This window comes from Salmo salar, chromosome ssa14 (assembly GCF_905237065.1).
Source record: "Salmo salar chromosome ssa14, Ssal_v3.1, whole genome shotgun sequence".
Lineage (NCBI taxonomy): Eukaryota > Metazoa > Chordata > Actinopteri > Salmoniformes > Salmonidae > Salmo > Salmo salar.
Genome location: NC_059455.1, coordinates 14,406,640 through 14,427,462, shown reverse-complemented (window position 1 = coordinate 14,427,462; position 20,823 = coordinate 14,406,640). Strand labels below are relative to the sequence as shown.

Sequence of the window (20,823 nt, the reverse complement as noted above, 5' to 3'; positions counted from 1 at the left end):
CCAGTGTTAATTGCTAAATTGTTATTACTTCGCAACTATGGCCTATTTATTGCCTTACCTCCTTACTTCATTTGCACACACTGTATCCAGATTTTTCTATTGTGTTATCGACTGGATGTTTGTTTATCCCATGTGTAACTCTGTGTTGTTGTTTTTGTCGCACTGCTTTGCTTTATCTTGGCCAGGTCGCAGTTGTAAACGAGAACTTGTTCTCAATTGGCCATTTTCTTTAATAAAAGGTAGACTTGGTTTTAATGTAACTGTCACACCCTGATCTTTTTCACCTGTCCTTGTGATTGTCTCCACCCCCCTCCAGGTGTTGCCCATTATCCCCTGTGCATTTATACCTGTGTTCTCTGTTTGTCTGTTGCCAGTTCGTCTTGTTTGTCAAGTCAACCAGCGTTTTTGTATCAGCGTCTGCTTTTCCCCAGTCTCTCTTTTCTCGTCCTCCTGGTTTTGACCCTTGCCTGTCCTGACCCTGAGCCTGCCTGCCGTCCTGTACCTTTGCCCCTGTTGCTGTAATAAACATTGTTACTTCGACACGGTCTGCATCTGGGTCTTACCTTTATCTGGATAGTAACAGCCCTTCACTGACAGGGAGGCAGGTTATTTAAAGAGTGCATGGTGGGTGGAGGAATTGACAGACAAATCTATGGATATAGCAGCCTACAGCCTAATTTAATCTGTAAAACAGGCAGGCATGCCTCTTATTTCGTAAATAGGAAGAAATAGGCTCCAACACAAAGTCTTCTTGTTGTTAGTAAAGTCTAATTCAAATGAAGACGGTTGCCTACTCAAATTTGCCTACTTTCAGCAACATTAGCTGTCCGTTTCCGATTGATTGTGCTGTGGCTGCTGCATCAAGTTTTAGCAGCACAAAGTTACTTGAATCTGCCTTATTGAGAGGTCAATAACTCTGATAAATACATCATGGGTAAGAAAAATATTGTTTTTAATCAATTATAGTAGTAGCAAGCTATCAAAGTTGACCTTCTCATCTTTGCGCTCTTACTTCTCAAACTGAACAGAACATAAAGTATAGGCTAGTCCATGTGCAATATTTTTTAGACTAGGCCTAATTTAAAAGAAAACATTTGGAGGAAGCCTTTCACTCCTCCTGAACTGACACTGTAGGCCTACACAGCACAGGCATTGGATGGCAGCACACTAAGAAATATTGACATTTTATCAATTACAAATTACATGACCTCCCCTGGACTAGATTACTAGACCTCCCCTTGACTGAAATTGAAAAAGCATTACCCTCCCCATTTTCCTCCATGTAACCATTCTGGAAATGTTGATTTATCCCTAAGATGCTGGAAGATTTGCCACAAGCAGAGAGTCTCTGCACTCTTACGGTTGATGCAAACGTTCGGTTAATGTAGTGGCAGCAGTAAAAAAAAACTGTCCAGTCCAGTACCTGTGAGTTCTCCCAGCGTCCCATGCTCCGCCAGGTGTTTTCTGTATAGTGTCTTCAGCACCTTGGCACTACCAAACCTCTTGAAGCGACACTTTACATTGTTGTAGTACCACTCCAGGGACTGGGTCTTCAGAAGCCTGGCACAATGACAACAAAGAGGAGAGAGAAAAGAGGACTGATGAGATGTGGTGATATACAGTGCTTTGGAAAGTATTAACACCCCTTGATTTTTTTCCTGATGTTGTGTTACAGCCTGAATTTTAAATGGACTAAATTGAGATTTTTTGTCACTGGCCTACAGACAATACAGCATAATGTCAAAGTGGAATTATGTATTTAGAATATTTTACAAATAAATGAAAAGCTGAAATGTCTTGAGTCAATAAGTTTTCAATCCCTTTGTTATGGCAAGCCTAAATTAGTTCAGGAGTATAAATGTGCTTAACAAGTCACATAATAAGTTGCATGGACTCTGTGTGCAATAAAAATGTTTAACATGATTTTTGAACGGCTTCCTCATCTCTTTACACCACACAAACAATTATCTGTAAGGTCCCTCAGTCGAGCAGTGAATTTCTAACAGATTCTATTCAGGGACTATTCCATTTTGTTGTAACTTTTAGAACTATTCCATTAGGGAGGGAGAATTTTCCTTTGTTTTACTATCCTTTTGGGGATTTCAGGTCCCCATGAGGATAGAAGAACAAGATCACACACACACACACACACACATTTTGTCTGCCAGGGAAAGCATCTTAATTCTAGCTGCGTATGTAGGTCAACAGTCCACAGGTCTAAATCCTACAGTGGAACAGCTGGGCAGAACAGGGCTGTCATTAGAAACAGCTGGTCCAGAGTGTACAGGAGGAGACAGAAGGCCTGTAAAATCTCAGTTAATGACCTGCCAATGACCTGCTGAAATCAAATTATTAGTCACATACACATGTTTAACAGATGTAGTGAAATGCTTGTGCTTCTAGCCCCGACAGTGCAGTAATATGTAACAAGTAATATCTAACAATATCTAACAATTACACAACATATACCCAGAACTGTCACGCCCTGGCCATAGAGAGGTTTTTATTCTCTATTTTGGTTAGGCCAGGGTGTGACTAGGGTGGGCATTCTATGTTCCTTTTTCTATGTGGGCATTCTATGTTCCTTTTCCTTTAGCTTCACGGTTTGTTGGGTAGAGTTTATTGTTTTGTTTGGCGTCTTTCCAATAAAGAGAATACGTACGCTCACCACGCTGCACCTTGGTCCTCTACTTTCAACCGGTGTGACAGAACTACCCACCACCAACGGACCAAGCAGCGTGGTAAAAGGGAGTCATGGACCTGGGAGGAGATCCTGGATGGGGCAGGACTGTGGACAAGGCCGGGAGAGTACTGCCGCCCGCCGGAGGAGATAGAGGCAGCGAAGGCGGAACGACGTTTCTGGGAGGAACGGCTAGGAAGGCAACAGGAGGCCGAGAGGCAGCGGAAAATTTTTTTTTTTGGGGGGGGCACACGGGTAGATTAGCTAAGGCGGTTGTAAGACCTGAGCCAACTCCCCGTGCTTACCGTGGGGAGCAAGTGACTGAACAAGCACCATGCTATGCGGTGATGCGCACTGTTTCATCCATGCGCACTTACAGCCAGGCTCGGTACAAGCATCGTTGCCGTGCGAGAGTGGGCCGTCAGCCAGGAAGAAGTGCGCCGGCTCAGCGTATCTGGTCTCCAGTGTGCCTCTTCGGCCCAGGTTATCCTGCGCCTGCTCTACGCACGGTACCCCCCATTCACCAGCGCAGCACAGTTTGTCCTGTACCTGCGCTACTCCCGTGCTGGGCGAGAAGAACCATCCAGCCAGGACGGGGTGTGTCAGCCCCGAGCTCCAGACCTCCAGTCAGCCTCCATGGCCCAGTACGTCCTGTGCCTGCTCCTCGCACTCTTCCTCCAGTGCTCCCCCACAGCCCGGTCTATCCTGTGCCTGCGCCCAGAGCCAGGCCTCCTGCATGTCTCCCCTGCCTGGTGAGTCCTGTGCCTGCTCCCAGAGCCAGGCCTCCTGCATGTCTCCTCAGCCTGGTGAATCCTGTGCCTGCGCCCAGAGCCAGGCCTCCTGCATGTCTCCCCAGCCTGGTGAGTCCTGTGCCTGCTCCCAGAGCCAGGCCTCCTGCAATTCTCCCCAGCTTGGTGAGTCCTGTGCCTGACTCCTGTCCAGAGCTGCCAGAGTCGCCCGCCTGTCCGGAGCTGCCAGAGTCGGTGCCCAGTCCGGGGTCGGCGGCGAGGGTCCCCGCTCCAGAAGCGCCACCGAAGTGGGCCGTGCCAGAGGTGGAGCGTGGTCTGCGTCCCTCACCGGAGCCGCCACCACGGAGAAAAGCCCACCCAGACCCTCCCCTATAGGTTCAGGTTTTGCGGCCGGAGTCCGGGGGGGTACTGGGGGGGGGGGGTACTGTCACGCCCTGGCCATAGAGAGGTTTTTATTCTCTATTTTGGTTAGGCCAGGGTGTGACTAGGGTGGGCATTTTATGTTCCTTTTTCTATGTTTTGGTATTTCTTTGTTTTGGCCGTGTATGGTTCTCAATCAGGGACAGCTGTCTATCGTTGTCTCTGATTGGGAACCATACTTAGGTAGCCTTTTCCCACAGGGTTGTGTGGGTAGTTGTTTTCCGTTTAGTAGTTTGGAAACCTGACTGAACTGTTGGCTGTCATTTTGTTTCTTTTGTAAAGTGTTCTATTTCTTCATTAAACTTCAAGATGAGCACTAAACACGCTGCGCCTTGGTCTACTCCATTTGACACCTGTGACAAGTACACACAAATCTAGTAAAGGAATGGAATTAAGAATGCTAATTCCTGAACCCTGTCAACCAATGACACACTGACTGATATACAAATAATAATGAGTATTTATTTATGATGCAAGGTTCTTTGTAGATCAGTCAGTCGGCAGTAGGCTGCACTGTCAAACGACTCTATTGTCTCTTGAACACTCTCAGCCAAAAGCCTGCTTTTCTCTGTATACTCTCAGCCAGAGGTCTTCACGGATCCAGTTGTACCCGATACCCGAGAGGGTCCGGATTCAGAATTCTAAATAATGTCACAGGTCTGGGTCGGATCTGATATGATTGTCAGGAGTCTCGTTATGTGTAATTTTAAATGACTTGTCCGGAAGGAACCATATAGATCTGAACCCGACTGCTGCAGTAAAGAGCGAGAGAAAATGTGTTACATTTATGCTGCTGCTCTTTGCTTTTCACGAGAGTGTGTAGCTTGTTGTTGTTGTTGGCCAATCATAAGTGAACAAAGCGGCAATAGGCTACTGTCATAGAGCCTCCTTGTGGGGCAAAAGTTAGGAGATATCTAATCAATGGAAGATGGAATTAAAATGACGGAGTTAAAAGTTAAATGAGAAGGATAGTCTACAATGACCAAGAGCCAACAGACTGCTGCTTTATATCCTGAATGGAGTTGTTATTTGTAACTATGAGAAATTGCATGCACTACAGCCTTTTCTGCTGCTTCCCTCATTCGGATTGGACCGGGTCTGGATCTGAACAGGTCTACACGGAATGGGTCTAGTGTTCCTCGGGTACTTTCGGAACGGGTCTCTATATAAAAATACAAAATAAATTATGCATATCGGGTCCGGCTGGGAAAGCCCCAGGTCTACTTTGTGAACAGGTCCAACTTTTTTGACATGTGAAGACCTCTACTCTCACCTGTTGCTTCCTGAACCCAGTAAGCCAATGACACACTGTCTCTTGAACACTCTCAGCCAATAGGCTGCTTTACGCTGTACACTCACACAATCAGACTTCACCTGCTGCCTCATGTAGACTTAGTCAATGAACGGCGTACCCCTGTACACTCTCAGCCAATGTCCTGCTTTCCCTTGTACACTCTCAGACAATCAAACTTCACATATTACTCCCAGCCAACCGTTGCCCAGGTTGACTCACTTACAGAAGTCCCGTTTATACCTGGTAACATGAGACCTTTGTTCTGATTGTGCCCACATTTTTAAACAGGTGTAGACAAATCAAAAGACAGGTCAGATCGAGATCAGATCTTCCTGCCTACCTCCGGAGGTAGTCAGATACACACTTGTTCTGGATATCTTCCGAGTGTATATGAATCTGGACAGTGAATTCCATAAATCATCATTAGACTGGCGTTAAGGCGGCGCTAGTGTCAAACGCACACTCTTTGGCAATTTCTCCTTGTAAAAGCCAGCAATCCGCTAGTTTTGGTTATTTATCTGTCTAACATCAACTCCATTGCGCTGAGGTGGGAGGGGTGGAAATATTTGAGGTGTAACATGCGCCAATATGCCAATTTCAGTCAGCACAACTAGACCGACCAAAAGCTGGTTTTTGTGGTGACACAATTGTTTAAGGCATTGATTTTGCCAACGGAGGCACACACAGTAGCCTTATCAGCAGCCTACATCACCAATGTTTTTTGAAAATATCACGAACAGCAAAACAGTCAACAGATATTCCCCTTTTTAATTTATATTGGACATATATACATGTATACACTGTATATTTGTCCAGATTCTGTGAAACGTTTGGACTCATTTGTGCGATGCTGTCACGACAGTGACGGATGGTGGCGCCCCTCCTCGGCCGGGCGGAGCTCGGCGGTCGTCGTCGCCGGCCTACTAGCTACCATCGATCCCTTTTTGTTTCACTTTCGTTTGGTTAGGTCTAGGTAGGCACGCACCTGTTTTGGGTTAGTCAATAGTAAGGGGGGGGTTATTTAGGTTAGCGTAGGATGTATGTGGTTGTACGTGATTGTGTTGCTTGTCCGGGTTTTTTTGTGCGAAAAGAACGTGTACTGAGTTTTCCTTCTCCCAGTGGTTTATTTTATTTGTGTACACCACCGCAGAATCTTTAAGGGCTGCGCCCCTATACTTTGTCGACCACATACAGTTGCTTCAAATAAAGAAGTGTGGTCCCGAACTCTCTGTCTCCTGCGCCTGACTCTACCTCTCCTGTTGTTCCTCGAGCCAGCCCGTGACAGAAATCACGTACCACAACTTAATGGAGTCAGCAGGAGCTTCAGCGCTAGCCATGTCCATGGAGGAAACCGTAGACCAACACTCCACCCTGCTCCACCGGCTGGGGAACGCCATGGATCAGGTGTTGGCGCGCCTGGAGAGCTGGGACCGACGCGCTCTCGGCCCCCTGAACACGGCAGGCCAACAGCCTGCGCCCCCACCAGCACCCACAGCACCCAGTACCAGTGGGGTGAAACTCGTTCCCCCCAGGGAGTACGATGGAACGGCCGCTGGGTGTAAGGGCGTCAGCGTCCTTGTCTCCTGTCTCACGGGTAAGGCCCTGGAATGGGCAAACACCGTGTGGGACAGTCCGGACTCAGCCAGGGACAACTACCCAGAGTTCACCCGCCGCTTTCGGGCAGTATTCGATCATCCCCCGGAGGGGAGAGCGGCGGGTGAGCGGCTGTTTCACCTGAGGCAGGAGACGAGGAGCGCGCAGGATTTCGCTCTCGAGTTCCGGACCCTGGCCGCGGGAGCAGGGTGGAATGAGAGGGCCCTTATAGATCACTACCGTTGTAGTTTGAGGGAGGACGTCCGCCGGGAATTAGCATGTCGGGACACGACCCACACACTGGACCAACTGGTGGATCTGTCCATCCGACTGGACAATCTGCTGGCCGCCCGCGGACGTCCGACCCGGGCCCTGCTCATTCCACCCTCCAGCCCTCCTGCTCCCACGCCTATGGAGATAGGGGGGGCAGCAGCCAGGAAGACTGGAGGGGGAGGTCGCTCCTGCACCTCATGTGGTCGCAGACTCACCCAGACCCCCCTGTCTGTCACATGTATGTGTCAGTGTCTTTTCCTGGTTTCTCCCCTCACTCCCGGTTTAAGGCGCGAGTCGATTCAGGCGCAGCAGGGAGTTTTATGGACCGTGGGGTCGCGGCTAAGTTAGGGATTCCCCTGGTCCAGTTGGACCAACCCTTCCCCGTGCACGCCCTAGACAGTCGACCACTAGGGTCAGGGCTGGTCAGGGAGGTCACTGTGCCTCTGGTCATGGTAATGCTGGGGGGTCATGAGGAGCGGATTAGTCTTTTCCTCATCGATTCCCCAGCGTTTCCAGTGGTTCTAGGGATTCCCTGGCTAGCCACTCACAACCCTAAGATTTCGTGGGGACAGAGGGCTCTTAAGGGGTGGTCAAATGAGTGCTCGGGCAGGTGCATAGGAGTTTCCATCGGTGCGACTATGGTGGAGAGTCCAGACCAAGTCTCCACCGTGCACATTCCCTCAGAGTATGCCGATTTGGCTATCGCCTTCAGTAAAACGAAGGCGACCCAATTACCACCTCATCGATGAGGAGACTGTGCGATAAACCTCCAGGTGGGCGCTGCCCTTCCTCGTAGTCACGTTTATCCCCTGTCTCAGGAGGAAACAGCGGCTATGGAGACATACGTCACTGAGTCCTTGAGGCAGGGATACATTCGGCCATCTCACTCACCCGTCTCCTCGAGCTTCTTTTTCGTGAAGAAGAAGGAGGGAGGTCTGCGCCCGTGCATTGACTATAGAGGTCTAAATGCCATCACAGTGGGTTTCAGTTACCCACTACCTCTCATCGCCTCGGCGATGGAGTCATTTCACGGGGCGCGCTTCTTCACGAAATTGGATCTCAGGAGCGCATATAATCTGGTGCGTATCCGAGGAGGGGACAAGTGGAAAACTGCATTTAGTACCACATCTGGCCATTATGAGTACCTCGTCATGCCGTATGGGTTAAAGAATGCTCCCGCAGTCTTTCAATCCTTTGTGGACGAGATTCTCCAGGACCTGCTCGGTCAGGGTGTAGTGGTGTACATCGATGACATTCTGGTCTACTCCGCTACACGCGCCGAGCATGTGTCTCTGGTGCGTAAAGTGCTTGGGCGACTGGTGGAGCATTACCTATACGTCAGGCTGAGAAATGTGAGTTTTCCAAACCAGCCGTCTCTTTCTTGGGGTATCGCATTTCCTCATCAGGGGTAGTGATGGAATGTGACCGCGTCTCAGCCGTGCGTAATTGGCCGACTCCCACCACGGTGAAGGAGGTGCAGCGGTTTTTGGGATTTGCCAATTACTACCGGAGGTTTATCCGGGGCTTTGGGCAGGTGGCGGCTCCCATTACCTCACTGTTGAAGGGGGGCCCGGTGCGGTTGCAGTGGTCCGCGGAGGCGGACAGGGCCTTTAGTCGTCTGAAGGTTTTGTTCACCGACGCTCTGGTGCTGGCGCACCCGGACCCCTCTTTGCCCTTCATAGTGGAGGTGGACGCGTCCGAGGCTGGGGTAGGAGCCGTACTGTCCCAGCGCTCGGGCGCCCCCCCCCAAGCTCCGCCCCTGCGCCTTCTTCTCTAGGAAGTTGAGTCCGGCGGAGCGTAACTATGATGTGGGGGACAGGGAGCTGTTGGCTGTGGTCAGAGCCCTGAAGGTGTGGAGACATTGGCTTGAGGGGGCGCGTCACCCTTTTCTCATCTGGACTGACCACCGCAATCTGGAGTACATCCGGGCGGCGAGGAGACTGAACCGCGTCAAGCCAGGTGGGCGATGTTCTTTACGAGATTTCGGTTTAACATCTCGTATATCCCAGGTTCCCGGAACACTAAGGCCGACGCACTGTCTCGTCTCCATGATGCCGAGGAACGGTCCACCGATCCCACGCCCATACTTCCAGCCTCCTGCCTGGTGGCACCGGTGGTCTGGGAGGTGGACGCGGACATCGAGCGGGCGTTACGGACGGACCCTACTCCTCCGCAGTGTCCAGTGGGTCGTAAGTACGTTCTGCTCGGTGTTCGCGATCGGCTGATTCGGTGGGCTCACACGCTTCCCTCCTCGGGTCACCCAGGGGTAGAGCGGACAGTGCGTGGTCTTAGTGGGAGATACTGGTGGCCCACCTTGGTGAGGGACGTGAGGCACTATGTCTCCTCCTGTTCGGTGTGCGCTCAGAGTAAGGCTCCCAGGCACCTGCCTAGAGGGAAATTACAACCCCTCCCGGTTCCACAACGACCATGGTCCCACCTGGCGGTGGATTTCTTGACCGATCTCCCGCCGTCTCAGGGCAACACTACGATCCTGGTCGTTGTGGACCGGTTTTCTAAGTCCTGCCGTCTGCTTCCGTTACCCGGTCTTCCTACGGCCCTGCAGACCGCGGAAGCCTTATTCACCCACGTCTTCCGGCACTACGGGGTGCCCGAGGATATCGTCTCAGATCGAGGCCCCCAGTTCACGTCCCGAGTGTGGCGGGCGTTTATGGAGCGACTGGGGGTTTCGGTCAGTCTGACCTCGGGGTTTCACCCCGAAAGTAATGGGCAGGTGGAAAGGGTAAACCAGGAGGTGGGCAGGTTCCTGCGGTCTTACTGCCAGGACCGGCCAGGGGAGTGGGCAAGGTTCGTGCCATGGGCCGAAATGGCTCAGAACTCTTTGCGCCACTCCTCCACCAACATGTCACCATTCCAATGTGTGTTGGGTTATCAGCCGGTCCTGGGGCCATGGCATCAGAGCCAGACGGAGGCCCCTGCGGTGGAGGAATGGGTTCAGCGCTCAAGGGAGACCTGGAACGCTGTGCAGGAATCCCTGGAACGAGCCAGGGAGCAACAAAAAGCGAGCGCTGACCGGCACCGCAGCGAGGCCCCCGTGTTCACCCCAGGGGAGAGAGTCTGGCTCTCGACCCGGAACCTGCCCCTCCGCCTGCCCTGCCGGAAGCTGGGTCCGCAGTTTGTGGGGCCATTTAAAGTCCTGAGGAGAATAAACGAGGTGTGTTACAGATTACAACTTCCTTCTTATTATCGTATTAACCCCTCGTTTCATGTGTCTCTCCTCAGGCCGGTGGTAGCTGGTCCGCTGCAGGAAAATGAGGTACGGGAGGTCCCTCCACCCCCCCTGGACATCGGGAGGCCCCCGGCGTACACAGTCCGGTCCATCTTGGACTCCAGACGCCGGGCGTCTGTGGACTGGGAGGGGTACGGCCCGGAGGAGAGGTACTGGGTACCGGTGGAGGACATACTGGACCCAGCGCTCACCCGGGAGTTCCACAGCCTCCATCCGGATCGCCCTGCGCCTCGCCCTCCGGGGCGTCCTCGAGGCCGGCGTCGGCGCGCTGCGGGAGCCGCGCGTCAGGGGGGGAGTACTGTCACGACAGTGACGGATGGTGGCGCCCCTCCTCGCCCGGGCGGAGCTCGGCGGTCGTCGTCGCCGGCCTACTAGCTACCATCGATCCCTTTTTGTTTCACTTTCGTTTGGTTAGGTCTAGGTAGGCACGCACCTGTTTTGGGTTAGTCATTAGTAAGGGGGGGTTATTTAGGTTAGCGTAGGATGTATGTGGTTGTACGTGATTGTGTTGCTTGTCCGGGTTTTTTGTGCGAAAAGAATGTGTACTGAGTTTTCCTTCTGCCAGTGGTTTATTTTATTTGTGTACACCACCGCAGAATCTTTAAGGGCTGCGCCCCTATACTTTGTCGACCACATACAGTTGCTTCAAATAAAGAAGTGTGGTCCCGAACTCTCTGTCTCCTGCGCCTGACTCTACCTCTCCTGTTGTTCCTCGAGCCAGCCCGTGACAGATGCCCATTGCATGAAGGGTGTCAGTGACCGTAGGAACCCTGATTAGGAGCATCCATTTATTTAACTAAAAAGACTGATATTGTTTTTTGTTTATTATCTTCAACTTTACTCTGAGGGACGTAACTGTCAAATCGCGGGAATTTCGATTGCTGTCCATGCTGCTGAATCCGCTTGTAGGCTGTTAATTTACCTGGCAAAGTCACTATTGGCCATATCAACAGCGATGGTAGGCTATAGATATACAATTGGGAGCACTATAACAGTGAGTGGACATTTCCCTTTTCTCTTTATATTGGATATTTTTCCAGCTCCTGCGAAAATGTTGGATGTGCGTAAAACACTCCATAGTCTATGTTGTCTTAATATTATATGCCCATGGGACGCAATTATGGTTCCTGTAGCCTAACTCTATTTAGACATACTGTGGCTTATTTAAAACAAGTAGCTTTTTTGTTTTATTAGAATTTGATTCGAATTATTCACTGTCTTTTTAGGTCTTATCAATGGTGACTTATCTTGCTTTTTGGCAATGTTTGGCCCATGGCTCATGATGCGTTTTATAGTTGGCCTACATAAGTGCGAATGCTATGTTTAACAATATATTTCCATATTAAAGCCATGCAATTACTTAGAACAATGTGGACTGTTCAATATATTAAGAAAATATGGGATAGCCTCACATTTTGGCATTTTGTTTATGTAGGCTATTTAACAAACTAGGCTATAATGGACTAACATGCGAATTGGAGTTGGAGAATTGGAGAAGCAACCACATATTTAGCCAGGGTAGGACCAGGACATCTGGTCACAATGTGGACACAGAGGACAGATAAGAGACACATTTTAGTACCATGAGTAGACGCATGTCTGAAAATGTTGGCACAATCAGAATGTGGACAAGATCAGGACACAGAACCCATGTTAGCGCCAGGTATAAACAAGGCCAGAGAGATGCTGGACAAGTCAACCAGGGCAACAAGCATAGTTCACAGTTCTTCTGCATCCTGCCTCGTTGAACAGACTCACTAAGGCATGAAAGCACCACCTGTAGTGAAGCTGCTAGTCTCTCATGACAGACAAAATAGACTTACTGGCCAGACCATGCAAGATTTGATTCTGGGTGCCAAAATTATGCACCTGCATTAATTTGATTACTCTGTTGTTGCAGATATTTTTCCTGTGCAGCAGGAAATTTAAATTGTAATGTATTTTGAGATTTAAAAAGGCTTCTAAAGTTTGTGATTTCCACTTTAAAATGTCAAAACATTTATCAACCCCTACAAAAATGTCCATGAATTATAATCCACATGATAATTCACATTTCCTGTTGTTGAAGTAATATTTTCCTGCTGTGAGAAACTGGTCAAATTAAAGTAGAACTGTACATATGTAGAGGCATTGAGTTCTGGAGGAGCACCAATCCACTTCAGCCACAGCTGATGCATTAAATACAGTTGGTCCACAGAGAATCAGAAGTGTTCGACATCAATTGTGAGGATGAGATCCTCAACTCTAAAAGAAAGAGACATTTTCCCGATATTTACAGTACATTCAGAAGGTATTTACACCCCTTGACTTTTTCCAAATTTTGTATTGTTACAGCCTGAATTTAAAATGGATTAAATTGAGATGGTTTGTCATAGGCCTACACACAATATCCCATAATGTCAATGTAGAATCATGTTTTTAGAAATGTACATTTTTTTATTAAAAATTAAAAGGTTAAATGTCTTGAGTGAATAAGCATTCAACCCCTTTGTTGTTGCAATAGTAAATATGTTCAGGAGTAAAAATGTGCTTAACTAGTCACATAATAAGTTGCATGGACACACTCTGTGTCCAATAATAACTCATCTCTGTACCCCACACATACAATTATCTGTAAGGTCCCTCAGTCGCGCAGTGAATTTCAAACACAGATTCAACCACAAAGACCAGGCAGGATTTCCAATGCCTCACAAATAAAGGATACATTGAAAATCCCTTTGCGCATGGTGAATTTATTAATTACACTTTGGATGGTGTATCAATACACCCACTCACTACAAAGATACAGGCGTCCTTCCTAGTTGCCGGAGAGGAAGGAAATTGTTCAGGGATTTCACCATGAGGCCAATGGTGACTTTAAAACAGTTACAGAGTTTAATGGCTGTGATAGAAAACTGAAGATGGATCAATATAATTGTAGTTACTCCACAATACTAACCCAAATGACAGACTGAAAAGAAAGAAGCCTGTATAGAATAAAAATATTCTAAAACATGCATCCTGTTTGCAACAAGGCACTAAAGTAATACTGCAAAAAATGTGGCAAAGCAATTCCCTTTTTGTCTTGAATACAGAGTGTTATGTTTGGGGCAAATACAATATAACACATTACTGAGTACCACTCCATCTTTTCAAACTTAGTCGTGGCTGCATCACGTTATGTGTATGCTTGTAATCGTTAAGAACTGGGGAGTTTTTCAGGATAAAAAATACACTTTTATTCTAGAGGAAAATTTGGTTCAGTCTGCATTCCACCAGACACTGGGAGATTCACCTTAATTCACTTTTCAATAACCAAATGTACACTTGAATTTCTTATCAAGAAGACAGTGAATGTTCCCGAGTTACAGTGTTTACTTAAATCTACTTGAAAATCTATGGCATGACCTGAAAATGGTTGTCTAGCAATGACCAACAACTAATTTGACAAAGCTTGAAGAATTTTGATAAGAATAATGGACAAATGTTGCAAAATCCAGGTGTGGAAGCTCTTAGAGACTTACCCAGAAAGACTCACTGCCAAAGGTGCTTCTACAAAGTATTGACTCAGGGATGTGAATACTTATGTAAATTAGATATTTCTGTATTTTATTTTCAATCAATTTGCTAAAATTACTAAAAACATTTTTTCACTTTGTTATTATGGGGTATATGGTGTGTAGATGGGTAAGAAAAAATATATTTAATCAATTTTGAATTCAGGCTGTAACACAACAAAATGTGGAATAAATCAAGGGGTATGAATACTTTCTGAAGGTATCTATGAGTGTCTGATACACAGTGTGAATACGGGCCTATATCATAAGCTATAATATTACAAAAGAGACCAACCATTGGCTTAGTATTTACAATATCTAGATGAGCTTGTCTTAAGATATTTACTGTATGCAAAGCAGCATGGGATCATGAATAATAAATGAGGTTAATGAGTGCTTCAACACAACACAGAGGTTGTGGTCCCTGTGGACTGATGTGATTTAACCTAACCATTACTGGACAACCCAGGGTAAGCTCCATTAACTGGTTAACATTAATATGCACATAATAGCTTACACATAAACAGTGCTGCATGACCACAACATGTCTTGAACAGAACAAAAGATCAAATCAATGGGGAGAAGTGTGGCTTTAAAACCTTTACCAAAGATCAGTGTTACCTAAAGCAAACAAACTGCAACAAACACGGGTAATCAGAGAGTCTTATAGGGTCATAACTATATGCTTATAGTATGTGTCTCTAATTATTTGCTCATAGTATGTGTTTCTAGGCCTTCACGGGTGATAAACTTAGTAAATGTGTGTCTCTAGGCCTACACGGGTGATAAACTTAGTAAATGTGTGTCTCTAGGCCGACACGGGTGATAAACTTAGTAAATGTGTGTCTCTAGGCCTACACGGGTGATAAACTTAGTAAATGTGTGTCTCTAGGCCGACACGGGTGATAAACTTAGTAAATGTGTGTCTCTAGGCCGACACGGGTGATAAACTTAGTAAATGTGTGTCTCTAGGCCGACACTGGTGATAAACTTAGTAAATGTGTGTCTCTAGGCCGACACTGGTGATAAACTTAGTAAATGTGTGTCTCTAGGCCAACACTGGTGATAAACTTAGTGAATGTGTGAGTGGTGGTTGCTGTGTTGAGGTGCGACAGTGTGTGTGCAGGTACAGTATATGCCATAGTGAATATAAACTAAGCTGACACAGGCGGTGTATAGGTGTCACAAACAGTGACGTCTGAGAGAGGAGACTGTGGAGATTACATGTGTTTATGACAGTGTGGCTACCTGACATCTCCAGTACTAAATACATGTTAGTCACTGAGGTCGAAGGCTCAACACAAGCTCACACAGCGGATGAAGACTGTCACTGTCATTCACCATTGGCAAATAGGCTAGCTGTACGGTATACAAAATGCACACACACATAGACACACCCACACACATAGACACACCCACACACATTGACACACCCAAACACGTAGACACACCCACACACATGGACAGTTCTCTGACAGTCTTCTCTTCCATCTCCAATCTACCATCCTACTACACCTCCTTCCACCTCTCCATCCCCGCTTATACCTGTACACAGAATCACACATTCCTCCATCCCCACTGACCTGCCCTTCTGACACGCCGAGCAAACCCAGGCTTTGTCCTTCTTGCTGTAGGAGCGGCAGGTCTTGCAGACGTTGTACTTGCAGTCCAGACACGTGCGCTTGGGGTTGACCAGGAATGTGAAGGGAGAGCAGCAGCGGATGCAGCAGCGCTCGTTGAAGCGATGCTGCCGAGAGAGCAGGGAGCAGCGACTACCCTCCTCGTCCAGCTCCTGCTTCAGCTCACTGAGGGAGGATGATGGAGGAGGAGGGGGGGGGAGACTTGTGTAAGGGACAAATTGTAGAGGAGGAAGTTCTTGAGGGCTGGATGGCATACCAATTGAAGTATATTAAACCTTTTATAGTCTACTCAATGATACATTATTAGCATGTTTTAACCACTCCTATAAAAATGGTTAACTATCAGGTACTCAGCAAGGTTTCGTTTTGGGACCACTATTGTTTTCACTATATACTTTACCTCTTGGTGATGTTATTCGGAAACATAATGTTAACTTTCACTGCTATGCGGATGACACACAGCTGTACATTTCGATGAAACATGGTAAAGCCCAAAAATTGCCCTTGCTGGAAGCCTGTGTTTCAGACATAAGGAAGTGGATGGCTGCAAATGTTCTACTTTTAAACTCAGACAAAACAGAGATGTTTGTTCTAGGTCCCAAGAAACAAAGAGATCTTCTGTTAAATCTGACAATTAATCTTGATGGTTGTACAGTCATCTCAAATAAAACTGTTAAGGACCTCGGCGTTACTCTGGACCCTGATCTCTCTTTTGACGAACATATCAAGACTGTTTCAAGGACAGCTTTTTTCCATCTACTTAACATTGCAAAAATCAGAAACTTCTGTCCAAAAATTATGCAGAAAAATGTATGCATGCTTTTGTCACTTCTAGGTTAGACTACTGCAATGCTCTACTTTCCGGCTACCCGGATAAAGCACTAAATAAACTTCAGTTGGTGCTAAACACGGCTACTAGAATCTTGACTAGAACCAAAACATTTGATCATATTACTCCAGTGCTAGCCTCTTTACACTGGCTTCCTGTTAAGGCAAGGGCTGATTTCATGGTTCTACTGCTAACCTACAAAGCATTACATGGGCTTGCTCCTAGCTATCTTTCCGATTTGGTCCTGCCGTACATACCTACACGTACGCTACGGTCACAAGACGCAGGCCTCCTTATTGTCCCTAGAATGTCTAAGCCAACAGCTGGAGGCAGGGCTTTCTCCTATAGAGCTCAATTTTTATGGAATGGTCTGCCTACCCATGTGAGAGACGCAGACTCGGTCTCAACCTTTAAGTCTTTATTGAAGACTCATCTCTTCAGTAGGTCCTATGATTGAGTGTAGTCTGGCCCAGGAGTGTGAAGGTGAACGGAAAGGCACTGGAGCAACGATCTGCCCTTGCTGTCTCTGCCTGGCCGGTTCCCCTCTCTCCACTGGGAATCTCTGCCTCTAACCCTATTATAGGGGCTGAGTCACTGGCTTACTGGTGCTCTTCCATGCCGTCCCTAGGAGGGGTGTGTCAGTTGAGTGGGTGAGAGCCCCCCCTTGGGTTGTGCCGTGGCGGAGATCTTTGTGGGCTATACTCGGCCTTGTCTCAGGATGGTAAGTTGGTGGTTGAAGATATCCCTCTAGTGGTGTGGGGCCTGTGCTTTGGCAAAGTGGGTGGAGCTATATCCTGCCTGTTTGGCCCTGTCCGGGGGTATCGTTGGATGGGGCCACAGTGTCTCCCGACCCCTCCTGTCTCAGCCTCCAGTATTTATGCTGCAGAAGCACAGTTCCCGCTCAGCCCAGTCAAAACTGTTCGCTGCTCTAGCACCCCAATGGTAGAACAAGCTCCCTCACGACGCCAGGACAGCGGAGTCAATCACCACCTTCCCGGAGACACCTGAAACCCCACCTCTTTAAGGAATACCTGGGATAGGATTAAGTAATCCTTCTTTGATTTGATTTGAGAAGGTTTGATTTCACTATGACTGAAAAAGAAACCAGGTAGTAAGTATAAAGATGCAGTCTATCTAAAAAAACTGGAGGCCCCTTACACTTGAGTGCTGTGATGCAAAAATCCTAGCAAAGGTGTTGTTGGATATTATTCATCCTGATTAGACAGGTTTTTTTTAAATGAACGATACATTGGAGATAAATAAGACAAGTACTTAAAACAATAGAACACTATAAAAAATCTACGAAACCAGATATGGTATTCATGGAAGATTTTGAAAAGGTATGTTAAAGTAATTTTGATAAAGTATGACTAGAATTGATATATACAGTAAATGCTTGGACTATTTTAATTTTGGTGAATCTCTTATACAATAGGTTAAAGTTATGTATAGAACTCCAGGTGTAAAATAGTAAATAATGGCTATTTCTCAGAAAGTATTAAACTGTCAAAAGGAGTAAAACAAGGTTGTACACTCTCTGCATATCTATTTATTGTGGCCATCAAAATGTTAGCTATTAAAATCCGATCCAACAATAATATAGAGGGGCTAAAAATCCAGGGCTTAAAAACAAAGGTGTCATTTTATGCTAACGATGTAATTAAGTTTCCTCTTAAATCTGCAATCTGGATCCCTGCACAGCCTCATGATTTAGATCATGTTTCTAACCTCTGGATTACAACCCAACTATGATAAGTATACCATATTACATATTAAGTTGCAAAAAAATACAACACTTACATTACCGTGTAGTTTACCAATAAAATGGTCTGATGATGAAGTGGACACACATGGTATTCATATCCCTAAAGAAATAAAGGAACTACCTTACTCTGCTTATCTTAATCGGTGCACGGTCAAAATGGAAGTAAGCATATGCCGATTAAAACACCTGGTTTTCTGAGCAATCTTTTTAATTATTAGGACATGTAAACACCTTAATTGGTGTTCCAGCGGTGTACTTGATCTGTGCATGTGCTAGCACCAGCCAAGTGAGCCTCCCTCTTTAGTGTGTGTGAAGTATGTCCGGAACAACTGAATGTATGCATCTTAGAAGTAGTTTTCATATAAAAACTTTATATGTCCGAAGTCAGAATCAAATATGCTTCCCAAAAATAACGTTCTCCGTGGTAGAACGTTTATTTTGATTGGCTATTTGATTTTCAGCCATCAGGTAGCCTGATTTCAGATGTGTCCACGTAAACAGTATTACTAGGGAATCACTCTTCTTGCAAAGCATGTAAACATTTTAATTGAACTATTATATTAATCAGACTATCTACAATAATCACATTATTGTGTGCATGTAACCATACTCATTGATGAGGGACTAGTCTGATGAACTGATAACTGACAAAATGTTTTAATAAAATCAAACCAAACATTTTTTTGTCACATGCGCCGAATACAACAGGTGTAGACCTTACCGTGAAATGCTTACATACAAGCCCTTAACCAACAATGCAGTTCAAAAAAGAGTTAAGAATATATTTATCAAATAAACTAAAGTAAAAAATAATAAAAAATGAACAAAAAAATAAAGACGCTATGTACAGGGGGTGCCGGTACCGAGTCAATGTGCGGGGGAACAGGTTAGTCGAGATATTTTGTACTTCCTCTGACACTGCCTAGTATATAGGTCCTGGATGGCAGGAAGCTTGGCCGCAGTGATGTACTGGGCCATACAACCGTTCAGGATACTCTCAATGGTGCAGCTGTAGAACTTTTTGAGGATCTGGGGACCCACGCCAAATCTTTTCAGTCTCCTGAGGGGGAAAAGGTGTTGTCATGCCCTCTTCACGACTGTCTTGGTGTGTTTGGACCATGATAGTTCGTTGGTGATGTGGACACCAAGGAACTTGAAACTCTTGACCCGCTCCACTACAGCCCCATCGATGTCAATGGGGGCCTGTTAGACCCGCCTTTTCCTGTGGTCCACGATCAGCTCCTTTGTGTTGCTCATATTGAGGGAGAGGTTGTTGTCCTAGCACCACACTGCCAGGCCTCTGACCTCCTCCCTATAGGCTGTCTCATTGTTGTCGGTAATCAGGCCTACCACTGTTGTGTCATCAGCAAACTTAATGATGGTGTTAGAGTCATGTTTTGCCATGCAGTCGAGGGTGAAAAGGGAGTACAGGAGGGGACTGAGCATGCACCCCTGAGGGGCTCCAGTGTTGAGGATCAGCGTGGCAGACGTGTTGTTACCTATCCTTACCACCTGTGGAGGCCAGTCAGGAAGTTCAGGGACCAGTTGCAGAGGGAGGTGTTTAGTCCCAGGGTCTTTAGCTTAGTGATGAGCTTTGTGACACTATGGTGTTGAACGCTGAGCTGTAGTCAATGAACAGTATTCTCGCATAGGTGTTCCTTTTGTCCAGGTGGGAAAGGGCAGTGTGGAGTGTGATTAAGATTGCATCATCTGTGGATCTGTTGGGATGGTATGCGAATTGGAGTGGGTCTAGGGTATCCGGGATGATGCTGTTGATGTGAGCCATGACCAGCCTTTCAAAGTACTTCATGGCTACCGACGTGATTGCTATGGGGCAGTAAGCATTTAGGCAGGTTACCTTCGCTTCCTTGGGCACAGGGATTATGGTGGTCTGCTTGAAACATGTAGGTATTACAGCCTCGGTCAGAGAGAGTTTAAAATGTCAGTGAAGACACTTGCCAGTTGGTCTGCGCATGCTTTGAGTACACGTCCTGGTAATCCGTTTGGCTCTGAGGCTTTGTGAATGTTGTTCGGTTTTAAAGGTCTTGCTCACATCGACTACCGAGAGCGTTATCACACAGTCGTCCGGAACAGCTGGTGCTCTCATGCATGCTTCAGTGTTGCTTGTCTCGAAGCGAGCATAAAAGGCATTTAGCTCGCCTGGTAGCTCGTGTCACTGGGCAGTTTGCGGCTGGGTTTCCTTTTGTAATCCGCAATAGTTTTCAAGCCCTGCGACATCCGACGAGCATCAGAGCCGGTGTAGTAGGATTCAATCTTAATCCTGTATTCACGCTTTGCCTATTTGCTGGTTCATCTGAGGGGGTAGCGGAATTTCTTATAAGGGTCCGGATTAGTGTCCCACTCCTTGAAAGCGGCAGCTCTAGCCTTCAGCTCGATGCGGATGTTGCCTGGTATCCATGGCTTCTGGTTGGGATATGTATGTATGGTCCCTGTGGGGACGACGTCAATGCACTTTTTGATGAAGCTGATGACTAAGGTGGTATACTCCTCAATGCCATTGGATGAATCCTGGAACATATTCCAGTCTTTGCTAGCAAAACAATCCTGTAGCGTAGCATCCGCATCATCTGACCACTTCCGTATTGAGCGAGTGAGTCACTGGTACTGCTTTAGTGTTTGCTTGTAAGCAGGAATCAGGAGGATAGAATTATGGTCAGATTTGTCAAATGGAGTGCGAGGGAGAGCTTTGAATGATTCCCTGTGTGTGGAGTAAAGGTTGTCTAGAGTTTTTTTTACTCTGGTTGCACATGGGACATGCTGGTAGAAATTAGGTACA

The 20,823-nt window shown here is 46.9% G+C and overlaps 1 protein-coding gene across 3 annotated transcripts in view; it reads right to left on the bottom strand.

Annotated features, from left to right (window-relative positions):
* Positions 1 to 20,823, bottom strand: part of LOC106568916 (rab effector MyRIP) — a 63,783-nt gene that overhangs the window by 28,791 nt on the left and 14,169 nt on the right. For all 3 annotated transcript variants that reach the window (XM_014139747.2, XM_014139749.2, XM_014139748.2), the window contains exons 3-4: positions 15,376 to 15,597; positions 1,424 to 1,560 (exon numbers count right to left, since the gene is read on the bottom strand). In XM_014139747.2, coding sequence (XP_013995222.2) covers positions 1,424 to 1,560; positions 15,376 to 15,597 — 359 coding nt within the window. The remainder of the gene's footprint in view (positions 1 to 1,423; positions 1,561 to 15,375; positions 15,598 to 20,823) is intronic.